The 17,950-nt window shown below is 55.9% G+C and overlaps 1 protein-coding gene across 6 annotated transcripts in view; it reads left to right on the forward strand.

Moving 5' to 3' along the window:
• The window catches only part of Gak (cyclin G associated kinase), a 46,697-nt gene that overhangs the window by 16,111 nt on the left and 12,636 nt on the right, over positions 1–17,950 (forward strand). For all 6 annotated transcript variants that reach the window (XM_026379440.2, XM_026379443.2, XM_026379442.2 and 3 more), the window contains 12 exons: positions 1,993–2,082; positions 2,924–3,059; positions 3,282–3,394; positions 4,863–4,953; positions 6,087–6,210; positions 11,170–11,219; positions 11,602–11,750; positions 12,276–12,398; positions 13,008–13,141; positions 15,858–16,052; positions 16,169–16,286; positions 16,555–16,634. In XM_026379440.2, coding sequence (XP_026235225.2) covers positions 1,993–2,082; positions 2,924–3,059; positions 3,282–3,394; positions 4,863–4,953; positions 6,087–6,210; positions 11,170–11,219; positions 11,602–11,750; positions 12,276–12,398; positions 13,008–13,141; positions 15,858–16,052; positions 16,169–16,286; positions 16,555–16,634 — 1,403 coding nt within the window. The remainder of the gene's footprint in view (positions 1–1,992; positions 2,083–2,923; positions 3,060–3,281; positions 3,395–4,862; positions 4,954–6,086; positions 6,211–11,169; positions 11,220–11,601; positions 11,751–12,275; positions 12,399–13,007; positions 13,142–15,857; positions 16,053–16,168; positions 16,287–16,554; positions 16,635–17,950) is intronic.

Raw genomic sequence — 17,950 nt, forward strand, 5'->3', positions numbered from 1 at the left:
AGGCAGGAGCTCGTGCCCGCTCGCTTGTCTTCACGGGGACTGTGGTGCCACATTTCCCATGGTGAGCATGTGTCCTTAATTGTGGTACAAGGATGTCCTAGATCTGCTTCAGGCTGGCTCCAGGTTCTGACCTTTTTCATCTGCTGTGGTTTAAATATGGTTCGTTCTCCTGAACACAGGTTGTATTTTAATCCCATCATGAGGCCCCAAGGGGATAGAAACCTACCCTGAGGCTCATGGGAGTCTTTTGGAGGGCCATCAGGGTTAGATGAGTCATCAGGGTAGAGCCCTTTGGTGGCTTTACACGAAGGGAGAGCTGTGTATGGTGGTCACACTTGTGATCCTAGCTACTATGGAGGGGAGGTGGAAGGATGACAAGTTTGTCTCAAAGAATAAAAAGGACTGGGGTGCAGCTCAGCAGTAAAGCACCACAACGTGCAGATGGCAGTGCGCAGGGTGCTCTGCTGCCTCCACATGAGCTGGGCTGCCAGCAAGACAACTGCCACAGATGTGCACCTGTGACCCTGGGCAGAACCAGGAGCCAGAGCAGCCCACTCATGCTTGCCTGGTCTGTGGCATTGTGTCAGTGTGGTAGAGAATGGCTCTCACCGTCATCCGGAGTGCTGGTGACAGGAGTACTGATTGTTCTCTGCTATCCCGAGGCCCTGAGATTGCCTCCTCTGAAACGCCAGAGCAGATGTGCTCACTGGTGTACACATATGCGTGCATGTGTTCACATGTGAATTGTGTGCCCTCAGCCCACAGCCCCAGGTCTATGCCATGCTCCACGCCAGCCAGCCCAAGGGCTCCTGGCTCTGCTCCCTCCTTGGCGAGAGCTCAGCTACCAGTGGTGTTACTGGTGTGAGTTTTCCCAGCTGCAGCCCCAGGTGCCATCAGGTTGAGCCCAGAGCTCCTGGCTGTGCGTGTCCTTCAGGAAGGTCGCTCCTTGCTAGTTTGTTGGACAGTGCTTTGGGGAGCAGTCGCCAGGTGCCCTCCCCTCGTGGCTCCGGGTCCCTGCTGCTCAGTTTCCTCCTGGTCCTGCAGGGGTGTCTTCACACTGCCCCGCTCTTGGCTGCTCTTCTCCCCCATCCTGAAGTGAGTCTGCAGTGGTCGTGCTGTGTGTCCTTTCTGCTGGGAGCTCTGGTGGCACTGTGCCCCACCCTGCACCGCTGTCCTGTGGCTGCCCACTTGCCAGCCTCAGGTTGTTGCCTGTGGACCACAGGTCTTTCAGAGGACAGTGCATCCTGTATCCCATCTGTTGAAGAAGTGGCTGCTGCCGTGTGGCTCCTGGGCATTGGCTGTCCTTGTGGCATCTGTGACTTGGGGGTGGCTGTATGCTTGAGCCCTTGCACTGAGACTCGCCGTGTGGCTCCTGGGCATTGGCTGTCCTTGTGGCATCTGTGACTTGGGGGTGGCTGTATGCTTGAGCCCTTGCACTGAGACTCACATTTTCTGTGCTGTGGGGGTGTGGCCCTCTTAAGTACATGGGGCTCAGTTTTTAGACCTGGCCAGCCAATACATGTGGTCACTTCTCTTGTTTCAGAGGTTTTTGTGTCCACAGTAGTGTCTGTGTGGAAGCTTCCGTCACACAGCACCCCAGCTCACGTGGCCCTCCTGTGGCCGGTCTGCATGTAGTGCCTGGAGTGGGCTCAGCCGACTGAGATGTGCCTCTCCTGCGTAGACAGCAGGGTCCTGTTAAAAGTGGGTGACCAAGGCCTCTGGGACTCCATGACAGGACAGGGCACCACCTAGCCTGTGGTAGAGTTTAAAAAGTTGCAGGGTTTGTTGTTGTATAGACCAGATGGACAGAATGCTTTGTTTTATTGGTTTACTCTTATGTGGTGCTAAGGATCAAACCCAGTGCCTCATGCATGGTAGGCAAAAGCTCTGCCACTGAGCGACAGCCCCAGTCTATGTTGCAGGGTTTTGATGTGAAACAAAAAGTAAGGCTTACACGTAACTTTGCTCTGAAACACTTGTGTTTTTCTTCAGATCACGAGGAACACTACACCCATGTACAGAACCCCAGAAATCGTAGACCTGTACTCCAACTTCCCCATCGGAGAGAAGCAGGACATCTGGGTGAGGCTGATTGCCTAATGGCACCTGGCTTGAGCAGGCCTGCAGACCCAGCAACCCTTGTCCCCTGGGCCTCCTCCTTTCCTTTTGTCTTGGTCTGCTGAAGAGCACTGGTGACACCTTCTGGGGGAACCCAGTTGAGCAGAGCCAGCTGGGGGTCAGTGGGCTCCAAGGCAGCACAGACACCAGGCAGTGGGGAGTCTGCCTGGCCTAAGCTCCGGGTCAGGTGAGCCCAGGGCTCCCTGTTCCTCTCCAGGGCCTTGTCACCTGGACTGAGGGTGGCCATGCTGCACTTACATGGTGGACAGGAGGCCTGTGTGACTTGGAGGCTGGGTCTCTCCCCTGAGCAGCAAGCAGCCAGCTACCCAGCCACTGCTGTGGCTACGACCTTGGCAGCTGTGCGGCAAGGTCCTCCCTGGTGCCCAGTGGCCCAATTCATGTCCCTGTGCTTTAGCTGTGTAGTTTTTTTTTTAATTATTACTATTTTAACATTCATTTTTTAGTTGTAGGTGGACACAATACCTTTTTTTTTTTTTTCCATGTGGTGCTGAGGATGGAACCCAGTGCCTCACGCATGCTAGGCTAGTACTGTACCTCTGAGCCCCAGCCCCAGCCCTAGCTGTATGGTTTTGAGGGACCTTTTGATCTGAAAATGAGAGTTTGGTGCTTCAATCCTGCAGCCTGGACATTTCTTGTGTCGGGTAGGGTGGAAGGGGTTAGGCTTCCTGTGGGGTGGGACCAAGAGCATGAAAGGGGTCCCTGAGGAAAGGGCTGCTCTTCTGCCCTACTCAACCCATGCCCTGGTCCCCTGGCCTGGCCCGCCTCAGCTTTGCTCTCCCTGCAGGCCCTGGGCTGCATCCTGTACCTGCTGTGTTTCCGGCAGCACCCTTTTGAGGATGGTGCAAAGCTTCGCATAGTCAACGGGAAGTACTCGATCCCCGGGGACGACTCTCGGTACACCATCTTCCACAACCTCATTCGTAAGTTCCCCTCAGGCTGGTGGGTGCAGGGGCCTGGGTGCCCCTCACCCGCTGCCCACAGCTCCGGCACTGGTGCTTTTCCATGGAACCCCAGCCTCTGCCCCACTGATCTTGCGACGCTCTAGCACCTTTCTGATAACTTGGTTCAGTTTTATGGTTGTGTTTTGCTTTGCTGCTCTCCCTTGCTCATGGGGTCCAGTGAGCTGCTGTGCTTTACCTCAGGTGCCATGCTGAGGGTCAACCCTGAGGAGCGGCTGTCCATCACAGAGGTGGTCCGCCAGCTGCAGGAGATGGCCGCAGCCAGGAATCTGAACCCCAAGGCACCCATCACGGAGGTAAGGTGTCCTGCCACTGCTCTGTGTGCAGTTCCAGGTCCTCGTGGGCTAGCAGCTATTGTGCAGGCTAGAGTCCTGCCCCGCAGCCAGGTTTAAGACCCAGGCACTGCATTGGTCCTGACAGGAGCCCTGATGCTCTGCGCACACTTTAGGCCCAAGGGTCACTCCATCAAAACTGTCTGGTGGTTCTTGTCCAGATTCTGCTGATGTGTGTTGTTTTCTGCATGTCACGGTTTCTGGGGTCAAGTGTCCTTCTGTGGTTTTATGGTCATGTCCAGTCTCCACCCACAGCTGGCTCACATGGCTTTGGGACTGTCCAGGCCCCAGCCAGCTGTTGGGCTGAGGCTCCCTGTGGCTACATACCCAGGAAAGTGGGCAGGTCAGGAGGGCCCTGGCGCTTAGCTGCAGGACTCTTCCTGAGGTAGCCATGAGGTCTGCCCATACCTCTGGGAGTGGGACCCATCTGTGCAGCTCAGGGCTCAGGCCAGACTTCACCCCTCCACTCTGGCTCTGCCTCCTGTGAAGGCGAGGCCCTGTCCTCTTTGCTTTCTGGTTGTCTGTCAGCTCCTTGGGTCTCTCACAGCTGGAAGCAGGGTTTTCCAGGGGTTGTCAAAGCAATGCGTATGGTGGGACGGTGCTGTCTGTGCTGCTGGGGGTGGTACAGGGCATGGGAGTTCTGCTGGCCTGCACGCTCACCCAGGACCCCAGGAGGGAGTTGGGCATAGGAGGCTAAGGTTTATGATTCATATGTTGGGGAGCAGCAGGAAATAGGGCAGGGCTAGTGGAGGGGTGCCAGGAAGGAAATCCTGAAGGTCTGGGGTGGCTGATTGGTGGCACTGAGGGCCTCAATGAGAAATTTTTGTGGAGGTAGGATGGCTGGTCTGTTTTGAAGAGAAGATCTGGCAGGCGTGTTCACACCTCTCGGTGACTGCTCTGTGGCCAGGGCAACTCCGGGTCCCAGCAGAGTATGCTGCAGGCCGTGGAGGTATAGGGGCCAGGTGGCATGTAGGGGCCATGGGCCTCACTCTCCATGGGGTGTACACTGAGGAGGTACACTGGTCCATGGGGACTCCAAGCACACTCTGACCTTTGGGCTTATAAGGCTGTCACACTGCTCCTTGGGGCCACTCCCCAAGCGGGGCTGCGCTGTGGTGGAGGGAGCAGCCCTAGCCCGGGCACCCAGATGCCTGTGCCTCTTGTCTGCATGCACCATGCATCTGTCTCCCGTGGTTGGGTGGATAGGGAAGAAGCTGGAGAGGCGGGGGAGGGCGCTCAGCCAGGTGTGGGTTGAGGCCCACAGCTGCTTCCTCCCCATGCTGAGTGTTTTGGGGCCACAGTGGCCTGCCCTCCACCTAGACCCTTAGCAGGCAGAAGAGCAGCTTAGTGCAGGGCCTCGTGTTTAAGCTGAGGCAGGTGCATAACAGTCTGGCTCCCCAGGGCGCCAACGCCATGCTGTTGATTCCTATAGCTGCTGGAGCAGAATGGAGGCTGTGGGAACCCAGGGCCATCCCGAGTGCCACCCCCCGCCGGAGGCCCTGTGAGCTGTGGCTACAGTGGAGGTGAGTACTTGTGCCCACTGTCCACCCCCTGTTGTGCACTGGACACCTGGCACATATTGAGATGGAGCCCCAACTCCCTCTCCTGTGGGACTTTTAGCCTGGTGGTGAGAGACAGACTACAAGGCTTGGTCCCTGCACTCCCCGAGCCTCATAGCTCAGCTGAGCTCATGCACGCAAGGTGTGGTGTGGGCTCCTGGGAGTGGGGCAAGGTCCAGGAGAGGCCATGCATAGGTCTCCGGGGTCCTGTCCCAGGGGTGGTCAGCACCTGGATCCAGCTCATGGCCAGGGTCATCCTGGGGCCAGGCTCCCAGGTGCAGCTGACTTCAGTCTCCAGCTTTCCCAGAAGTCAGTCTGACACTCTGTGGCCCAAAGCCACCTACACCATCAGTGTCTGGGCTGTCTTACACCGCCCGAGGCTACAGGGAAACTGACTTCCTTGAAATAGGGATGTTCCAGGGTCCCTCCCAGGAGCTGAGGACAGGGGCAGAGTGGGGAGTAGAGCTGGGCTGCGGGAGAGATTGCAGGGCTGGGGGCCACCTGTGCCCGTGGCTTGAGTTGCCATGTGCTAGAGCATGGCCTTCTTCCTGGTGCAGAGTGGGCTTTTGTGAGCGTATCTGTGGGGGCCTGGGCCTGGGGGAGAGGGGAGGGTGCTGGGGCAGGGACATGGGCACATGCTGGCCATGGGCCAAGCCCCCCGCCCAGTCCTCTTGGTCTCCTGAGGAGAGGGCTTGGCCCCACCAGCTGGCTTCCCTGTGTTTGGGCCCTCGGGATCCACCCCACGGGGCCCAGCAGGTGCAGTGTGGTAGCCATGTGGACCTGGAGCCTGGTCGCATCCACTCCTGCACACTGAAGCCTGTGAGTTCTCTCTGCAGGACCTGTGCTCTCAGGGTCCACTTTGGTCAGCCTCCACTTTTTGACTTCACAGCCGGGGTGGCATGGCCTCTGCCCACAGTGCCACAGAGGGTACAGCTCCAGCTGCAAGCCCTGCCCCTGGACCGGGGGAATAGCTGTCAGACTGCTAGGGCCCAGGCAGGCGCACTCCTGGGTGTGGGCTGGGCCAGCAGCGCCTCCCAGGGCCCACACACCTCCGTGCTGCAGGCACCCTCACACACCACGCCCTGCCTATCCTGCAGGCCTGGCACTGGCTGAGTACGACCAGCCTCACGGTGGGCTCCTGGACATCCTACGGGGTGGGACCGAGCGACTCTTCACTAACCTCAAGGACACCTCCTCCAAGGTCATCCAGTCTGTTGCTAAGTAAGTGTGGTCTATGCCCCATCTGTCCCCAGTGCCAAGGGCAGAGCCACAGGCAGACTCAGAGTGAGCCCAGCACCATGGAGCTGCGGAAGCCCATGCCTAGACTCCTGCTGGGACTGGCCCTGGGCTTGGGCTGTGCCCAGACTGGGCCCCTCGCCCTAGTCCCCAACACATTGTCACATTGTTTTTCTGGGTGTATGACAGGTGAAGTGACTGTAAGGCATAATATCCTCTCATCGATGAGGTCTCCTGGCCACATGGCATGAGCACATGGTCATAGAGCACCACTGCAGCCTAGGGACGCCCCAGAGTACAGCCCCATGTCCGGGGCTCAGCCCTGCTGGCCCTGGTCCCCATACTGCTTCTGCTGGCCGCTCGGGTGCTGTTGAGGGAGCACTGAGGAACCATGCTGTGTGTGGGCATCAGGACCAGCCCCGTCCTCCACACTCTGTAGGCGTGGGGCTTTCTAGCCTCCTTTTATTTGTTTGTTCTGTGTGCCATGATGCCTTGGTGTGCACAGGTGTTCTCAGCCCAGGCAGGGACAGGTGTCCACATGTACACATGTGTATGTGCTTGCATGTGTGCATGTCTGCCTGGGGTGCATGCTTGAGTTGGACACTGTCCTGCAGACACCGTGTGTGAGATGAACTTTAGAAGTAGCAGCAAGCCCCTCTGTGTGTGTGTGGTGCTGGGGTGGACCCTAGGCCCCTGTGCGTGCCAGGCATCCCCAGCTTGCTTCTTCATTTTTTGGTTCTTCCTACTGAAGGGGCCCAGGTGTGGGGATGGATGGCGGTGGCCCTGAGCCCTGAGCTGCTCGCAGTGTCCTTGGCTGCCCTGTCCCAGCAGCTGGAGCCTCGCCTCTTCTCAGTCTGGAGTGCAGGCTGACAGCCTTGCACACGTGTCTGATGCTCACACGGCCAGCCCCCAGGTTCACCCGGCAGGGGAGGTTGGGGTTGAGGTGTGGGTGCACCCGATGCCTACGTTGTGCTGGGCCAGGCGTCTTGCTGCCTCTGCTCTGCCCACTGTGCCAGGCAGCCAGGCGTGTGTGTCATCCTGGAGGGGCAGCCAGGCCCTGTGGGTGGGTGGTGCTCCCCCTCAGGTGTGTGGGTCTGCCTTTGCTGTTGGCTGTGGAGGTTTGTTCACTCATTCATCTGTTTAGTGGTGCTGGGACTTGAACTCAGGGCCTCACACATGTTAGGACAGCACCTTACCCCAGAGCCACATCCCCAGCCCTTTCCATTTTTTTGAGGCAGGGCCTTTCTAAGTTGCCCAGGCTGGCCTGGAACTTGCGACCCTTCTGCCTCAGCCTCCTAAGTAGCAAAGATCACAGGCATTTGCCAGCACATACAGCTGGGTTTTTGTTCCTGTTTTCATGCTGATACTAAATGTTCTCTGAATCACTGTGTGTGTGTGTGTGTGTGTGTGTGTGTGTAGAAACACATGGCAAATACTTTTTTAAATCCAGTTATACATTATGTGTGTGTATTTAGTTGTGAACGGACCTTTATTTATTTGTATGTGGTGCTGAGAATCAAATATGGTGCTCCGCACATGCTAGGCAAGCGCTCTACCACTGAGCCACAGCCCCAGCCCCACAGAAAATACTTTGTCCCAGACTGTGGCTTGTGTTAAATGCCTCATCCTGCAGCAGCGCCAGAGCATGAGACTTGCCTGTGCTTTGCTGTAGTCTTCTGCTTTTTGTCTTCTTTAGGGAGGTCCCCTCACCCTGAGTTCGCTGGTTGCAAGTAGGTCTAAACAAACTTTTAAAATGTTAAGATTTAGCCAAGCCATTTCATACTGCTTAACAAGGCTTAACAATCATAAATATTTATAGCCCAAACAATGGAGCATCTATGTACATCAACCCTTCTCGATATCCAGAATCAAATAGACCACAGCACAATAATACTGGGGAACTTTAACAAGCCTCTGTCATCACTGGATAGATCCTCCAAACAAAAACTAAAAAAAGAAGCTGTAGAGGGGCTGGGGTTGTAGCTCAGTACTTGCCTGGCATGTGTAAGGCTCTGGGTTCAATCTTCAGCACTGCATATAAATAAGTAAAATAAAGTTCCATTGAAAATTAAAAATAAAGAACTATAGAAGTAAAGAAATATAATAGATAGCTTAGACTTAACAGACATCCATAGAATATTGCATCCGTCAGTGACTGAATACACTTCTCAGCAGCAAATGGATCCTTTTCTAATATGACCATGTTATATAAGCTGTCACTATGTTGGCATATAATTGTAATATTACCTTAATATGTTTTTAGCATCTATAGGGTTATTTTGATAGCTCCTTTTCCATTGGTATTAATCTCTCTGTTCTTTTTTTAATTAGACTTGTTTGGTTTTTTTCAGATTTTAGCTGTATTATTTCTTCTTTATTTCATATATTTCTGTTCATACTTCAAATATGTGCATTTTATTGTACTTCAATTTTACCTCAATAAAGCTATGGGGAAAAATAAATAGATTAAGCCAGGCACAGTGATGACTCTAATCCCAGCAGCTTGGGAAGTAGAGGCAAAAGGATGTCAAGTTTGAGGCCAGCCTCAGCAACTTAGCAAGACTCTGTCTCAAAAATAAAAATTAAAAAGGTCTGACAGAGACAAACCCACATAAATAAAGTTATATCATGTTAGAAAAAGGCACCAAAAGCATATATTGGAGAAAAGATAGGCTCTTCAACAAATGGTGCTGGAAAAACTGGAAATCCATATGCAACAAAATGAAACTAAACCTCCATCTCTCACCATGGCACAAGACTCAATTCAAAGTGAATCAAGGACCTAGGAATTAAACCAGAGATCCTGTACCTAATAAAAGAAAAAGTAGGCCCAAATCTCCATCATGTAGGATTAGGCCCTGACTTCCTTAATAAGACTCCCTATAGTAGAAGAATTAAAATCAAGAATCAATAACTGGGATGGATTCTAACTAAAAAGCTTCTCAGCAAAAGAAAAAGTGAGTGAACAGAGAGCCTACAGAATGGGAGCAGTTTTTACCCTACACACATCAGATGGAGCACCAATCTCCAGGATATATAAAGAACTCAAAAAACTTAACACCAAAAACCCCCAAATAATCCAGTCAATAAATGGGCCAAGGAACTAAACAGACACTTCTCAGAAGATTACAATCAATCAGCAAATATATGAAAAATGTTCAACATCTCTAGTAATTAGAGAAATGCAAATCAAAACTACTCTAAGATTCCATCTCACTCCAGTCAGAATGTCAGTTATCAAGAATACAAACAACAATAAGTGTTGGCGAGGATGTGGGGGGGAAAGGCACACTCATACAGTGCTGGTGGGACTGCATATTGGTGCAGCCAATCTGGAAAGCAGTATGGAGTTTCCTTGGAAAACTTGGAATGGAACTACCATTTGATCCAGCTATCCCACTCCTCTGTTTATACCCAAAAGATTTAAAAAACAGCATACTACAGGGACACAGCCACATCAATGTTTATAGCAGCATAATTCACAATAACTAAATTGTGGGTCCAACCTAGATACCCTTCAGTGGATGATGGATAAAGAAAATGAGGTATATATAAACAATGGAATATTACTCAGCATTAAAAGAGAATAAAATCATTGCATTTGTAGTTAAATGGGTGGAGTTGGAAAATACAGTGTTAAGTGAAGTAAACCAATCCCCCAAAACCAAATGCCAAATGTCTTCTCTGATATAAAGATGCTGATTCATAATGGGGATGGTGGGGGAATCATGGAAGGAATAGACGAACTTTAGATAGGACAAAGGGGAGGGAGGGCACGGGAGGGGGCAGGAGGATAGGAAAGACGGTGGAATGAGACAGACATTCTTACCCTAGGTACATGTATGAAGACATGAATGGTGTTCAACCAGAGACATGAAAAATTGTGCTCTATTTGTCTAATATGAATTGAATTGCATTCTGCTGTCGTATATAACTAATTAGAATAAATAAACTAAAAGAATTTTTTATAAAAAACAGGTCTGGGGCCTGGGGCTCAGTGGTAAAGTGCTTGCCTAGCCTGTGTGAGGCACTGGGTTTGATCCTTAGCACCACATAAAAATGAACAAAATAAAGGTATTGTGTCTATCTTCAACTAAAAGTATTTAAAAGCAGGGGCTGGCATGTAGCTCAGTGGTGGAGAACCATGGGTCCAACCCCCAGCGTCCCCCACCCCATGCACGATGTTAAGATTACTGTGAATACGTCTTGTGTTTGGGCCTCCACCTATCTGGGCCTTGCTCTGTTGACTTCTTGCTGGCTCCGGCTGGTGAGCACCCCTCTGCTGACAACACCTGGGTGCCCGCCCTGGTCTGTGGTGTGCTTGCTTCCCTGCCCAGTTGTGGTGGGTGCTGTGGCCCAGTTGCTCTGCATGCTGGCTGGCCTGCTCCTGGTCCCACCTCCCAGAGTGTGTTGGCTGTGCTTGCACGACTGTTTATTGAGTTGGAGTTTAGAATAGGATTGTCACCTTCTCTGTGTTACTGAGGAGTTCTGTCAGCATTCTGTTGGTGCTATGGAACTGTTCAGAGGACAGTTGGTCTCTAGGAGGTGGCCAGGACCACCGCAGGGTGGGTCTCAGGAGCTTGCAGCTCCCCTCCTGCCTTCCCTCAGTGTCTGCTGGCTCTCTGTGGCCTGTGTGGCTCCAGGTGTGTCCTGCCCTCAGGCTGCTGGCCTTTGCAGCAGTCTTAACTGTGTTCACATCTTGTTCAAGATCAGCCCCCAACACTCAGGAAAGTGGTAAGGTGGCTAAAGGCTCTGCTGGGCCTGCCTCACCCGCTTCCTGTTCACCTCTGGTTAGGTATTAGCTCCACACACACAGAACCCTGCGCGCACACGCACCTGTGTCCGCGCACACACCTGCTGGTGGGGTGCGCCTACAGCAAGAGTGCCTTGGGGTGACTGCCACGTGCTTCCTGCAGTAACCTCATGCTCTTCTTCCAATTCCAGCTATGCCAAGGGTGACCTGGACATATCCTACATCACATCTAGAATTGCTGGTATGTTGGCCAGGGTAGCCTCTGGCCCTCCCCGACGTGAGCCCCCAGGAGGCTCCCAGAGGCACTGCAGGCAGGGCCCTGTGTCCACACACCTCCAGGCTCTGCCTGCAGCTCCGATGCCAGGCTGCACATTTGGAATGTGGCTCTCCAGGCACAAAATAACCAGAAGTGTCTCCTGATGCCTGGGCACCCTGCTGGCACCCCTGTGAGGGAAGGCCTCCAGGAGCCCCCGTGGCTGTTCTGTGGGGTGTTCCATAGGGGTGGTCTTTGCACCTTGGTTAGCAGCCCAGGTCAGGCATCCCCAAAGGCCAGGAGGCCAGAGGGCAACTGGGAAGGCTGCAGGAGGCTGCCTAGCTGGAGGCTGACAGGCTGCTCTCTTCAGTGATGTCCTTCCCAGCTGAAGGCGTGGAGTCAGCCATCAAGAATAACATTGAGGACGTGCGGCTGTTCCTGGATGCCAAGCACCCAGGGCACTACGCTGTCTACAACTTGTCCCCACGAACCTACCGGGCCTCCAAGTTCCACAACCGGGTCAGTGTCCCCTGCTCATCCTGGCGTGACCCTGGTGGCTGTTCCCCACTTAACACAGGTTCATGTGGTGATGAGCCACCTGGCTGCCTCCTGCACTGACCTGTCTCACCCATGTAGCCTGCAGGTGACCAGGGCTTGGGACAGGTGGGCTGTGGCAGGAGCCCAGGGTCTTAAAGAGCCATGGGGCTGGGGGTCACTGTGTCATGAGACCAGGAGTCCCTACCTTGCTGCTCCTGACCTCCAGTGCAGTGTGGCCATGAGCTCCTGTGTTGAACATGTGCTAAACAGGTGTCACATGTTCATGCTGACCCAAAGCACAGGAAAAGGTGTCCCAGGAGTTGTGTCCTATAGCACACAGTCCAGGGTCACAGGTCCACTGCACATGAACATCAACTGAGGAGGGCCTTGGGCACCTTCTCAGCACACTTCAGAGAAGAACAGTGCAGCACATGGTGGGCACGAGTGAGGCGTGGGCCAGTACACAGCATCAGCGCATGAGCTGAGCCGAGCCGGCCCCTCCTACAGGTCTCCGAGTGCGGCTGGGCAGCCAGGCGGGCCCCACACCTACACAGCCTGTACACCACCTGCAGGAACATGCACTCCTGGCTGCGGCAGGACCACAGGAACGTCTGTGTTGTGCACTGTATGGTGAGTCGGAGGGGCCGGCTCGGCTGTGCTCCTGCTTTCCACCAGAACTGGCCTGCTGGAAATGAAGCAGGCACTGTTCCCTGGGTGGGGCAGGCAGCAAGCAGAGGGGTTCCTGCCCCAGGGCACACGGACTGCCCAGTGGGGTGACTCCTGCCTGTGGAAGAGCGCTTGGTGAGGGCATCCCTGGGCACCGTGACCTGTGCATCCTGCATCAGGTCTCTCTCTGCCTGGTCATGGCCATGCCCGCCACCTCCTCTGCTTGGGTGTCTGGGTCTGCAGAGTGAGAGAGCATCTGTGAGCTTTCCCCAGGGCATGACACTACAGGAAGCACTCAGGGCTCACGCCAGGGACAGTGCTGGCAGATTCAGGGAAAGGGGTTGAGTCTGTGGGGCCGTGGGTCAAGCTTGAGGTTGTGTGGGATGGTGGCCGCAGGAGCTGGCCAGTTGTGCTTGTTCTCTGCCGGGCTCTATGTTCCTGAACATACGCAAGGTCAGAGGGTGCGTATGTCTGTGCCATCCCTGGCACTCTGTAGTGGGGGAGTCTATAGGAGCCAGCAGAGCCCTCCGCACCATTGAACAGTCAGGTGAAGGGCCTGTGTCCTCGTCTTAGGATGGGAAAGCTGCGTCCGCTGTGGCCGTGTGCGCCTTCCTGTGCTTCTGCCGTCTCTTCAGCACTGCAGAGGCCGCCGTGTACATGTTCAGCATGAAGCGCTGTCCGCCAGGCATTTGGCCATCTCACAAAAGGTACTGTGTGTTCTTTGCCAAGGTGGTGACCACTGCTCCGTGCTGAGGCGGCGGTGCCCCACTGCCTTGGACCCAGTGTCACCACAGGTGGGCTATTGGGCTTAGAGCCCATCCAAGCAGCTGCTCCCAGGTGGTCAGCACCACAGTGGGTGTGGCTTGGTCTGAACTGGGACTTGAGGACTGTGAGGGCCCAACCTGTGATGGGCAACTCCCTGTCCAACTCCTGGAACTGGGTCCTGCAGCAGGTGTGGGAGCCTGGGGGACCACACTCCTGCTGCGCGGTGCTGCCCCCCCCCCCCCCGGGAGCCTGTGGGCTCTGCTCTGGAGGTGAAGTGGAACATGTGGCCCGTGGTGCTGCAGGTGTGCAGTGCCATGCTCCGCCATGAGTGAAGCGTCGGACACTGCTGCGCCCTCAGAACACTCCGGCCATGTCCTGTTCTGCATGGGCACCGCCCGGGCCCTTTTCTTGTGGCTGGAGGCTGAAGCTGCCTTGCACTTTCCCATCCTCTCTGGGACTTCTGCCTTCACCAATCATGTCTACTGATGTCTGCTCTTGCCCGTTCTCCTGCAGTGATAGGGAACCTCTGGATGGCCAGGTCTGAGGAGTCACCCTGTGGTTCGTCTTGATGAGGACCTGGGGCACCTGGAACCTCCTCCTCTCTGTGGATAGCAGAAACCCCCAAGAGTGGGCAGAGCACAGGAGCACAGCCAGCATGGACACTGGGAAGAGGCAGGGCCCAGGCCATTGAGGGGCCATGACATCCCCAACACTCACAGGGCCCCAGAAGCAGGGCCTGCCTCATCTGCTTTCTGCCTAGGACCAGAGCTCCATGCAGAGCTTTTCGGCTCCCGGGGCACAGGCCACTTGCTCTCCTGGGTCCTGTGTGTTGGGACCTGCTATGCACGAGTTAGGACAGGGAGGGACTCTGGGCACCCCAGCAGCACCACAGCGATGTTCAGGGTGCTGCTCCTGACAGTGGGCCCCACCTTCATGCCCCAGCTGGCCAGATGCGAGGTGTGTCAGCACTGCTAGGGCAGTAAGAGCCCTGCCGTCGGGCTGACGGGCTGAGCACCAGGTCGATGCAGGCCCAGTGTGCTGCCTGATGAGGCAGAGGCGAGGGCAGAGCCTCTGGGGCCATAGCCCAGGAGGGCCCTTGCCCCCGTGGAGGTCCTTCTGCCATGTGCCTGGCACAGACCCTGCCTGAGCTTTCCTTCTGGAAGGGATGAATGGGGCCAAGCACCACACTGTCACTGGGGAGCTGGCAATAGCCCGCTGGTTGCCGAGCCCTAGGAAGGCAGGATGTGAGGTGGGAGCTCCAGGGCACAGAACCCAAGGGGCTGCGTGCAGATTCCACTCTGCTGAGGAGTGAGCTGGGGGCTTGCTGACAGGTCACATTGCCCAGCGGATAGCAGAAGCCAAGAGACTAGGAGCTGCTGGCCTTTTGCAGGCAGCCGGACACACAGTGCATCCCACTGTAAGGGGGAGAGCGGAGGAGAGATACACCAAAGAGAAGCCCAGGAGTCTCTGAGCTGACGACAGACTCCCAGCCTCATGACACTGCAGGACCAGAACCCAGACAGGAAGACCCGCCTCAGCTCAGACTGCTGCAGACTGACACGTGGGTGCTGCGTGTGGGGGCTGTGGCAGGTCCACCAAAGAAAAGGAACAGAAGCATGAAGATGAGCTGTTAGGGCTGGGCATGGCTCCCTGCAGTGCCTGCCTCACACATGAGGCCCTGGCTTCTGACCGCAGCACAGCTGACTGACCCAGGAGAAGGCTGAAGAACAGAAGGAAAATGAGCAGGGAGCTGATGGAGCGAGCGGGGACTGCTGCCGGCACAGCAGCACTCAGCTCCGGGCCAGCCGAGAATGGCTGGGAGGGCCACGGGGACTGACACCTGGGCTGGCAGGAGCAGGGCCAGCTCCATGCGAGCAGTGTGCTTGTCCCTTACGGCCCTTGGGTCAGGAGCCCGAGCACCAGGGCAGGTCCCTCGCAGGCCACGCAGGCTGCATCCAGATAGTGAGCTGCATTCTCACCAGGAGGGCTGTGCTCCTACCCAGAGGGCTCCTGGGCCCTTGCACCATGGGCAGCATCTGCTTGCTCTGGCTGAAAGGCCCTATCCTGCTTCCAGCCATCAGCTGGCAGCCGCAGTCCTCGTGTTGCTACACCCCAAGGAGAGCCTGTGTAGTGCACGTGATGGACCCAGTCGCTGGCCTGGGGCTTCCGTGGAGGGGCAGCGTGGAGGCTCCCGCAGAAGCACTCCCTGGGAAAAGGTGGAGGAGCTGTGTCAGCACTGGACAGAGGACACAGGAGTTGGCATGGCAGGACCCAGCACTCACCTCTGGCCCAGGTGGCAGGCCGAGAATGTGTCACCAGCAGCAGAGACCTTCCCCAAGGGCACAGGGCATGTTCAGCAGTCACGCACGTTAGCTTGGCAAGTCAGAAAGATCGAAGTCACGTAAAGTGTGTTCTCAGGACACTGTGGGGCAGAACCTAGGGGTCGGGAGCAGGAGGGTGTCCAGCACAGTCTTCAGCACTGCTGGGTCAGACAACGTCCAAGTAACCCGAGACTCGGGGGTCCTGAGGACGATTTAGAAATATTTTGAACTGAATGACAATTACAGCTCTTAATCTGAGGAGCAGCTGAAGCTTCAAGGGAAATTGATGGCATTAAATGGAAAAGAACAAAGGTCTGGCGGTGACTTGTCCCCCCAGGTACATCGAGTACGTGTGTGACATGGTGGCAGAGGAGCCCATCACGCCGCACAGCAAGCCGATGCTGGTGAAGGCTGTCGTCATGACGCCCGTGCCCCTGTTCAGCAAGCAGAGAAGCGGCTGCAGACCCTTCTGCGAGGTCTACGTGGGGGACGAGCGCGTGGCCACCACATCCCAGGAGTATGACAGGATGCGGTAAGAGTGCAGTGGGGCTGCAGGTGCCAGGGAGGCAGCGTGGTTCGGAGCGCTGGGTCCTGGGGGGCCTTAGGGTCTCTGCTGTGTTTGCTGGTGAGCCAGTTCTGTCCCCTCAGGGAGTTCAGGAGCGAGGACGGCAAGGCGATCATCCCCCTGGGCACAACGGTGCAAGGGGACGTGCTTCTCATCATTTACCATGCCAGGTCCACACTGGGGGGCCGGCTGCAGGCCAAGGTGAGTGCCACGGGGAGGGGAGCTGTGTGCTGGCCCCCGGCCGCCTGGCAGTCCCCAATGCCCTCCACGCTGCACCAGGCAAGGGGAGCCAGGCTCCCAGGTTGGGTTTCCCTGGGTGCTGGGCTGCGTGCTTCACGCGGCATGGCCCTGGGGCCCATCCGGGCCTGGCCACACACAGCCTCTTTCCCCACGCCCATCACTGGCTGCGAGGACAGGTGGTCTGCCCCAAGGCCGGACTGCACCCTCAGCTGCTTTCACCTTCTTGTAGATGGCCTCCATGAAGATGTTCCAGATTCAGTTCCACACCGGCTTCGTGCCTCGGAACGCCACCACCGTGAAATTTGCAAAGTACGTTGGTGTCAGGCTGCGCTGCTGCTCGGGAGGCGGGCGGGACCCAGAGCTGTTGGTTAAGCACCCACCCAGTGGTCTGCCCAGAGAAGACTGGCAGGTGTGGTGCTATGAGGGGTGTCGTGGCACCACAGCATGTCCTGCTCCTGAGCTCTGGGGCCCGGTGGCTTCTGCTTTGTGCCAGCTGCCTAGGTTCTGGCTCTGTGCATTTCTGTTAAAACGTGACCATTTGCAGCTGGCCGTGTGGCCAGGTGAGTTGGCATTGGTCACCTGTGTTGAGCACCTGCTCTGTGCACAGTGCTCTGCAGGGTGCTGAGCCAAGGGACAGGTGGTGGAAGGTGCAGGTTGCTTTCAGGCAACACTCACAGGCCACCATGCTCTTGACACAGGGGGCCAGGTGGCAGGCGTCACTCTGCATTTAGATAGAAAGCACAGGCTCCATGGGCACTTGGAGATGTGGTATGTGGGTCTGGCTGATGGGCTCGCACCACGGGCACTCTTGCTGGCAGGGGCCTGCCGTGCTCCCTGCCCCTGACTCTGGACAGCTCTGCATCTTGCAGCAGTGCCTCGTGCTTCCTGCTCTCTGGAGTGCTGTAGTTCTTCAGCTACCATGGCCTGCTCGCAGAAGTCCTTCCATAGACCGAGAAACTCTTGACCAGGAGGGAAGCAGACCTGGGTGATTCAGATGCATGAGTCGGCAAACAGGACCTAAGAACCGCAGTCAGCACTGCTGTGGTCCGACATCTTCCCCGGCACCCCCAGAACTTGGCCCCCTCCTGAGGGGTTGAGGGGGTGGGTTGAAAGAGGCCGTAAGGGCAGGGCCTAGCCGTTGGAATGGTCTCGTGAGGGCAGAGCGGCTCTCTCCAGGCAAAGCTGGAGAGTGCTGCCTCGGGACTGCAGGTCCTTTACTACTTGGGGCCTTCCCAGTGTCCCCACCACCCTTAAGCTCCCCAGCTTCTGGGACGGTGAGGAAACAGAATAAACTTCATTCTTTGCCAGTCATTCTGTTGCAGTGAGAGCAACAGGAAACAGACCAAGACTGTGTGAGAGGAGACAGGAACGGGGGTTTCACCAGGCCTGAATCGCGAAGGTGTGGATCCAGGACCGAAGGACAGCAGAGGAGGAGGGACTCGGGAGACCTTGTACAGCAGGACATAGCAGCTGGGGGAGGCCATCTCCTGGTCACAGCACCAGAGAGGTGGAGACACTGAGCACTCCTGGTGGCTCTCAGGGTAGCAGTGGCTTGCAGGCAGCTTGTGCTGGCTTCAGACTGGAGAGTCAAGGGACTCCTTAGTGAGCACCAAGAGTTGACAGGA

The sequence above is a fragment of the Urocitellus parryii genome, chromosome 10, assembly GCF_045843805.1.
Source record: "Urocitellus parryii isolate mUroPar1 chromosome 10, mUroPar1.hap1, whole genome shotgun sequence".
NCBI classification, from domain to species: Eukaryota; Metazoa; Chordata; class Mammalia; order Rodentia; family Sciuridae; genus Urocitellus; species Urocitellus parryii.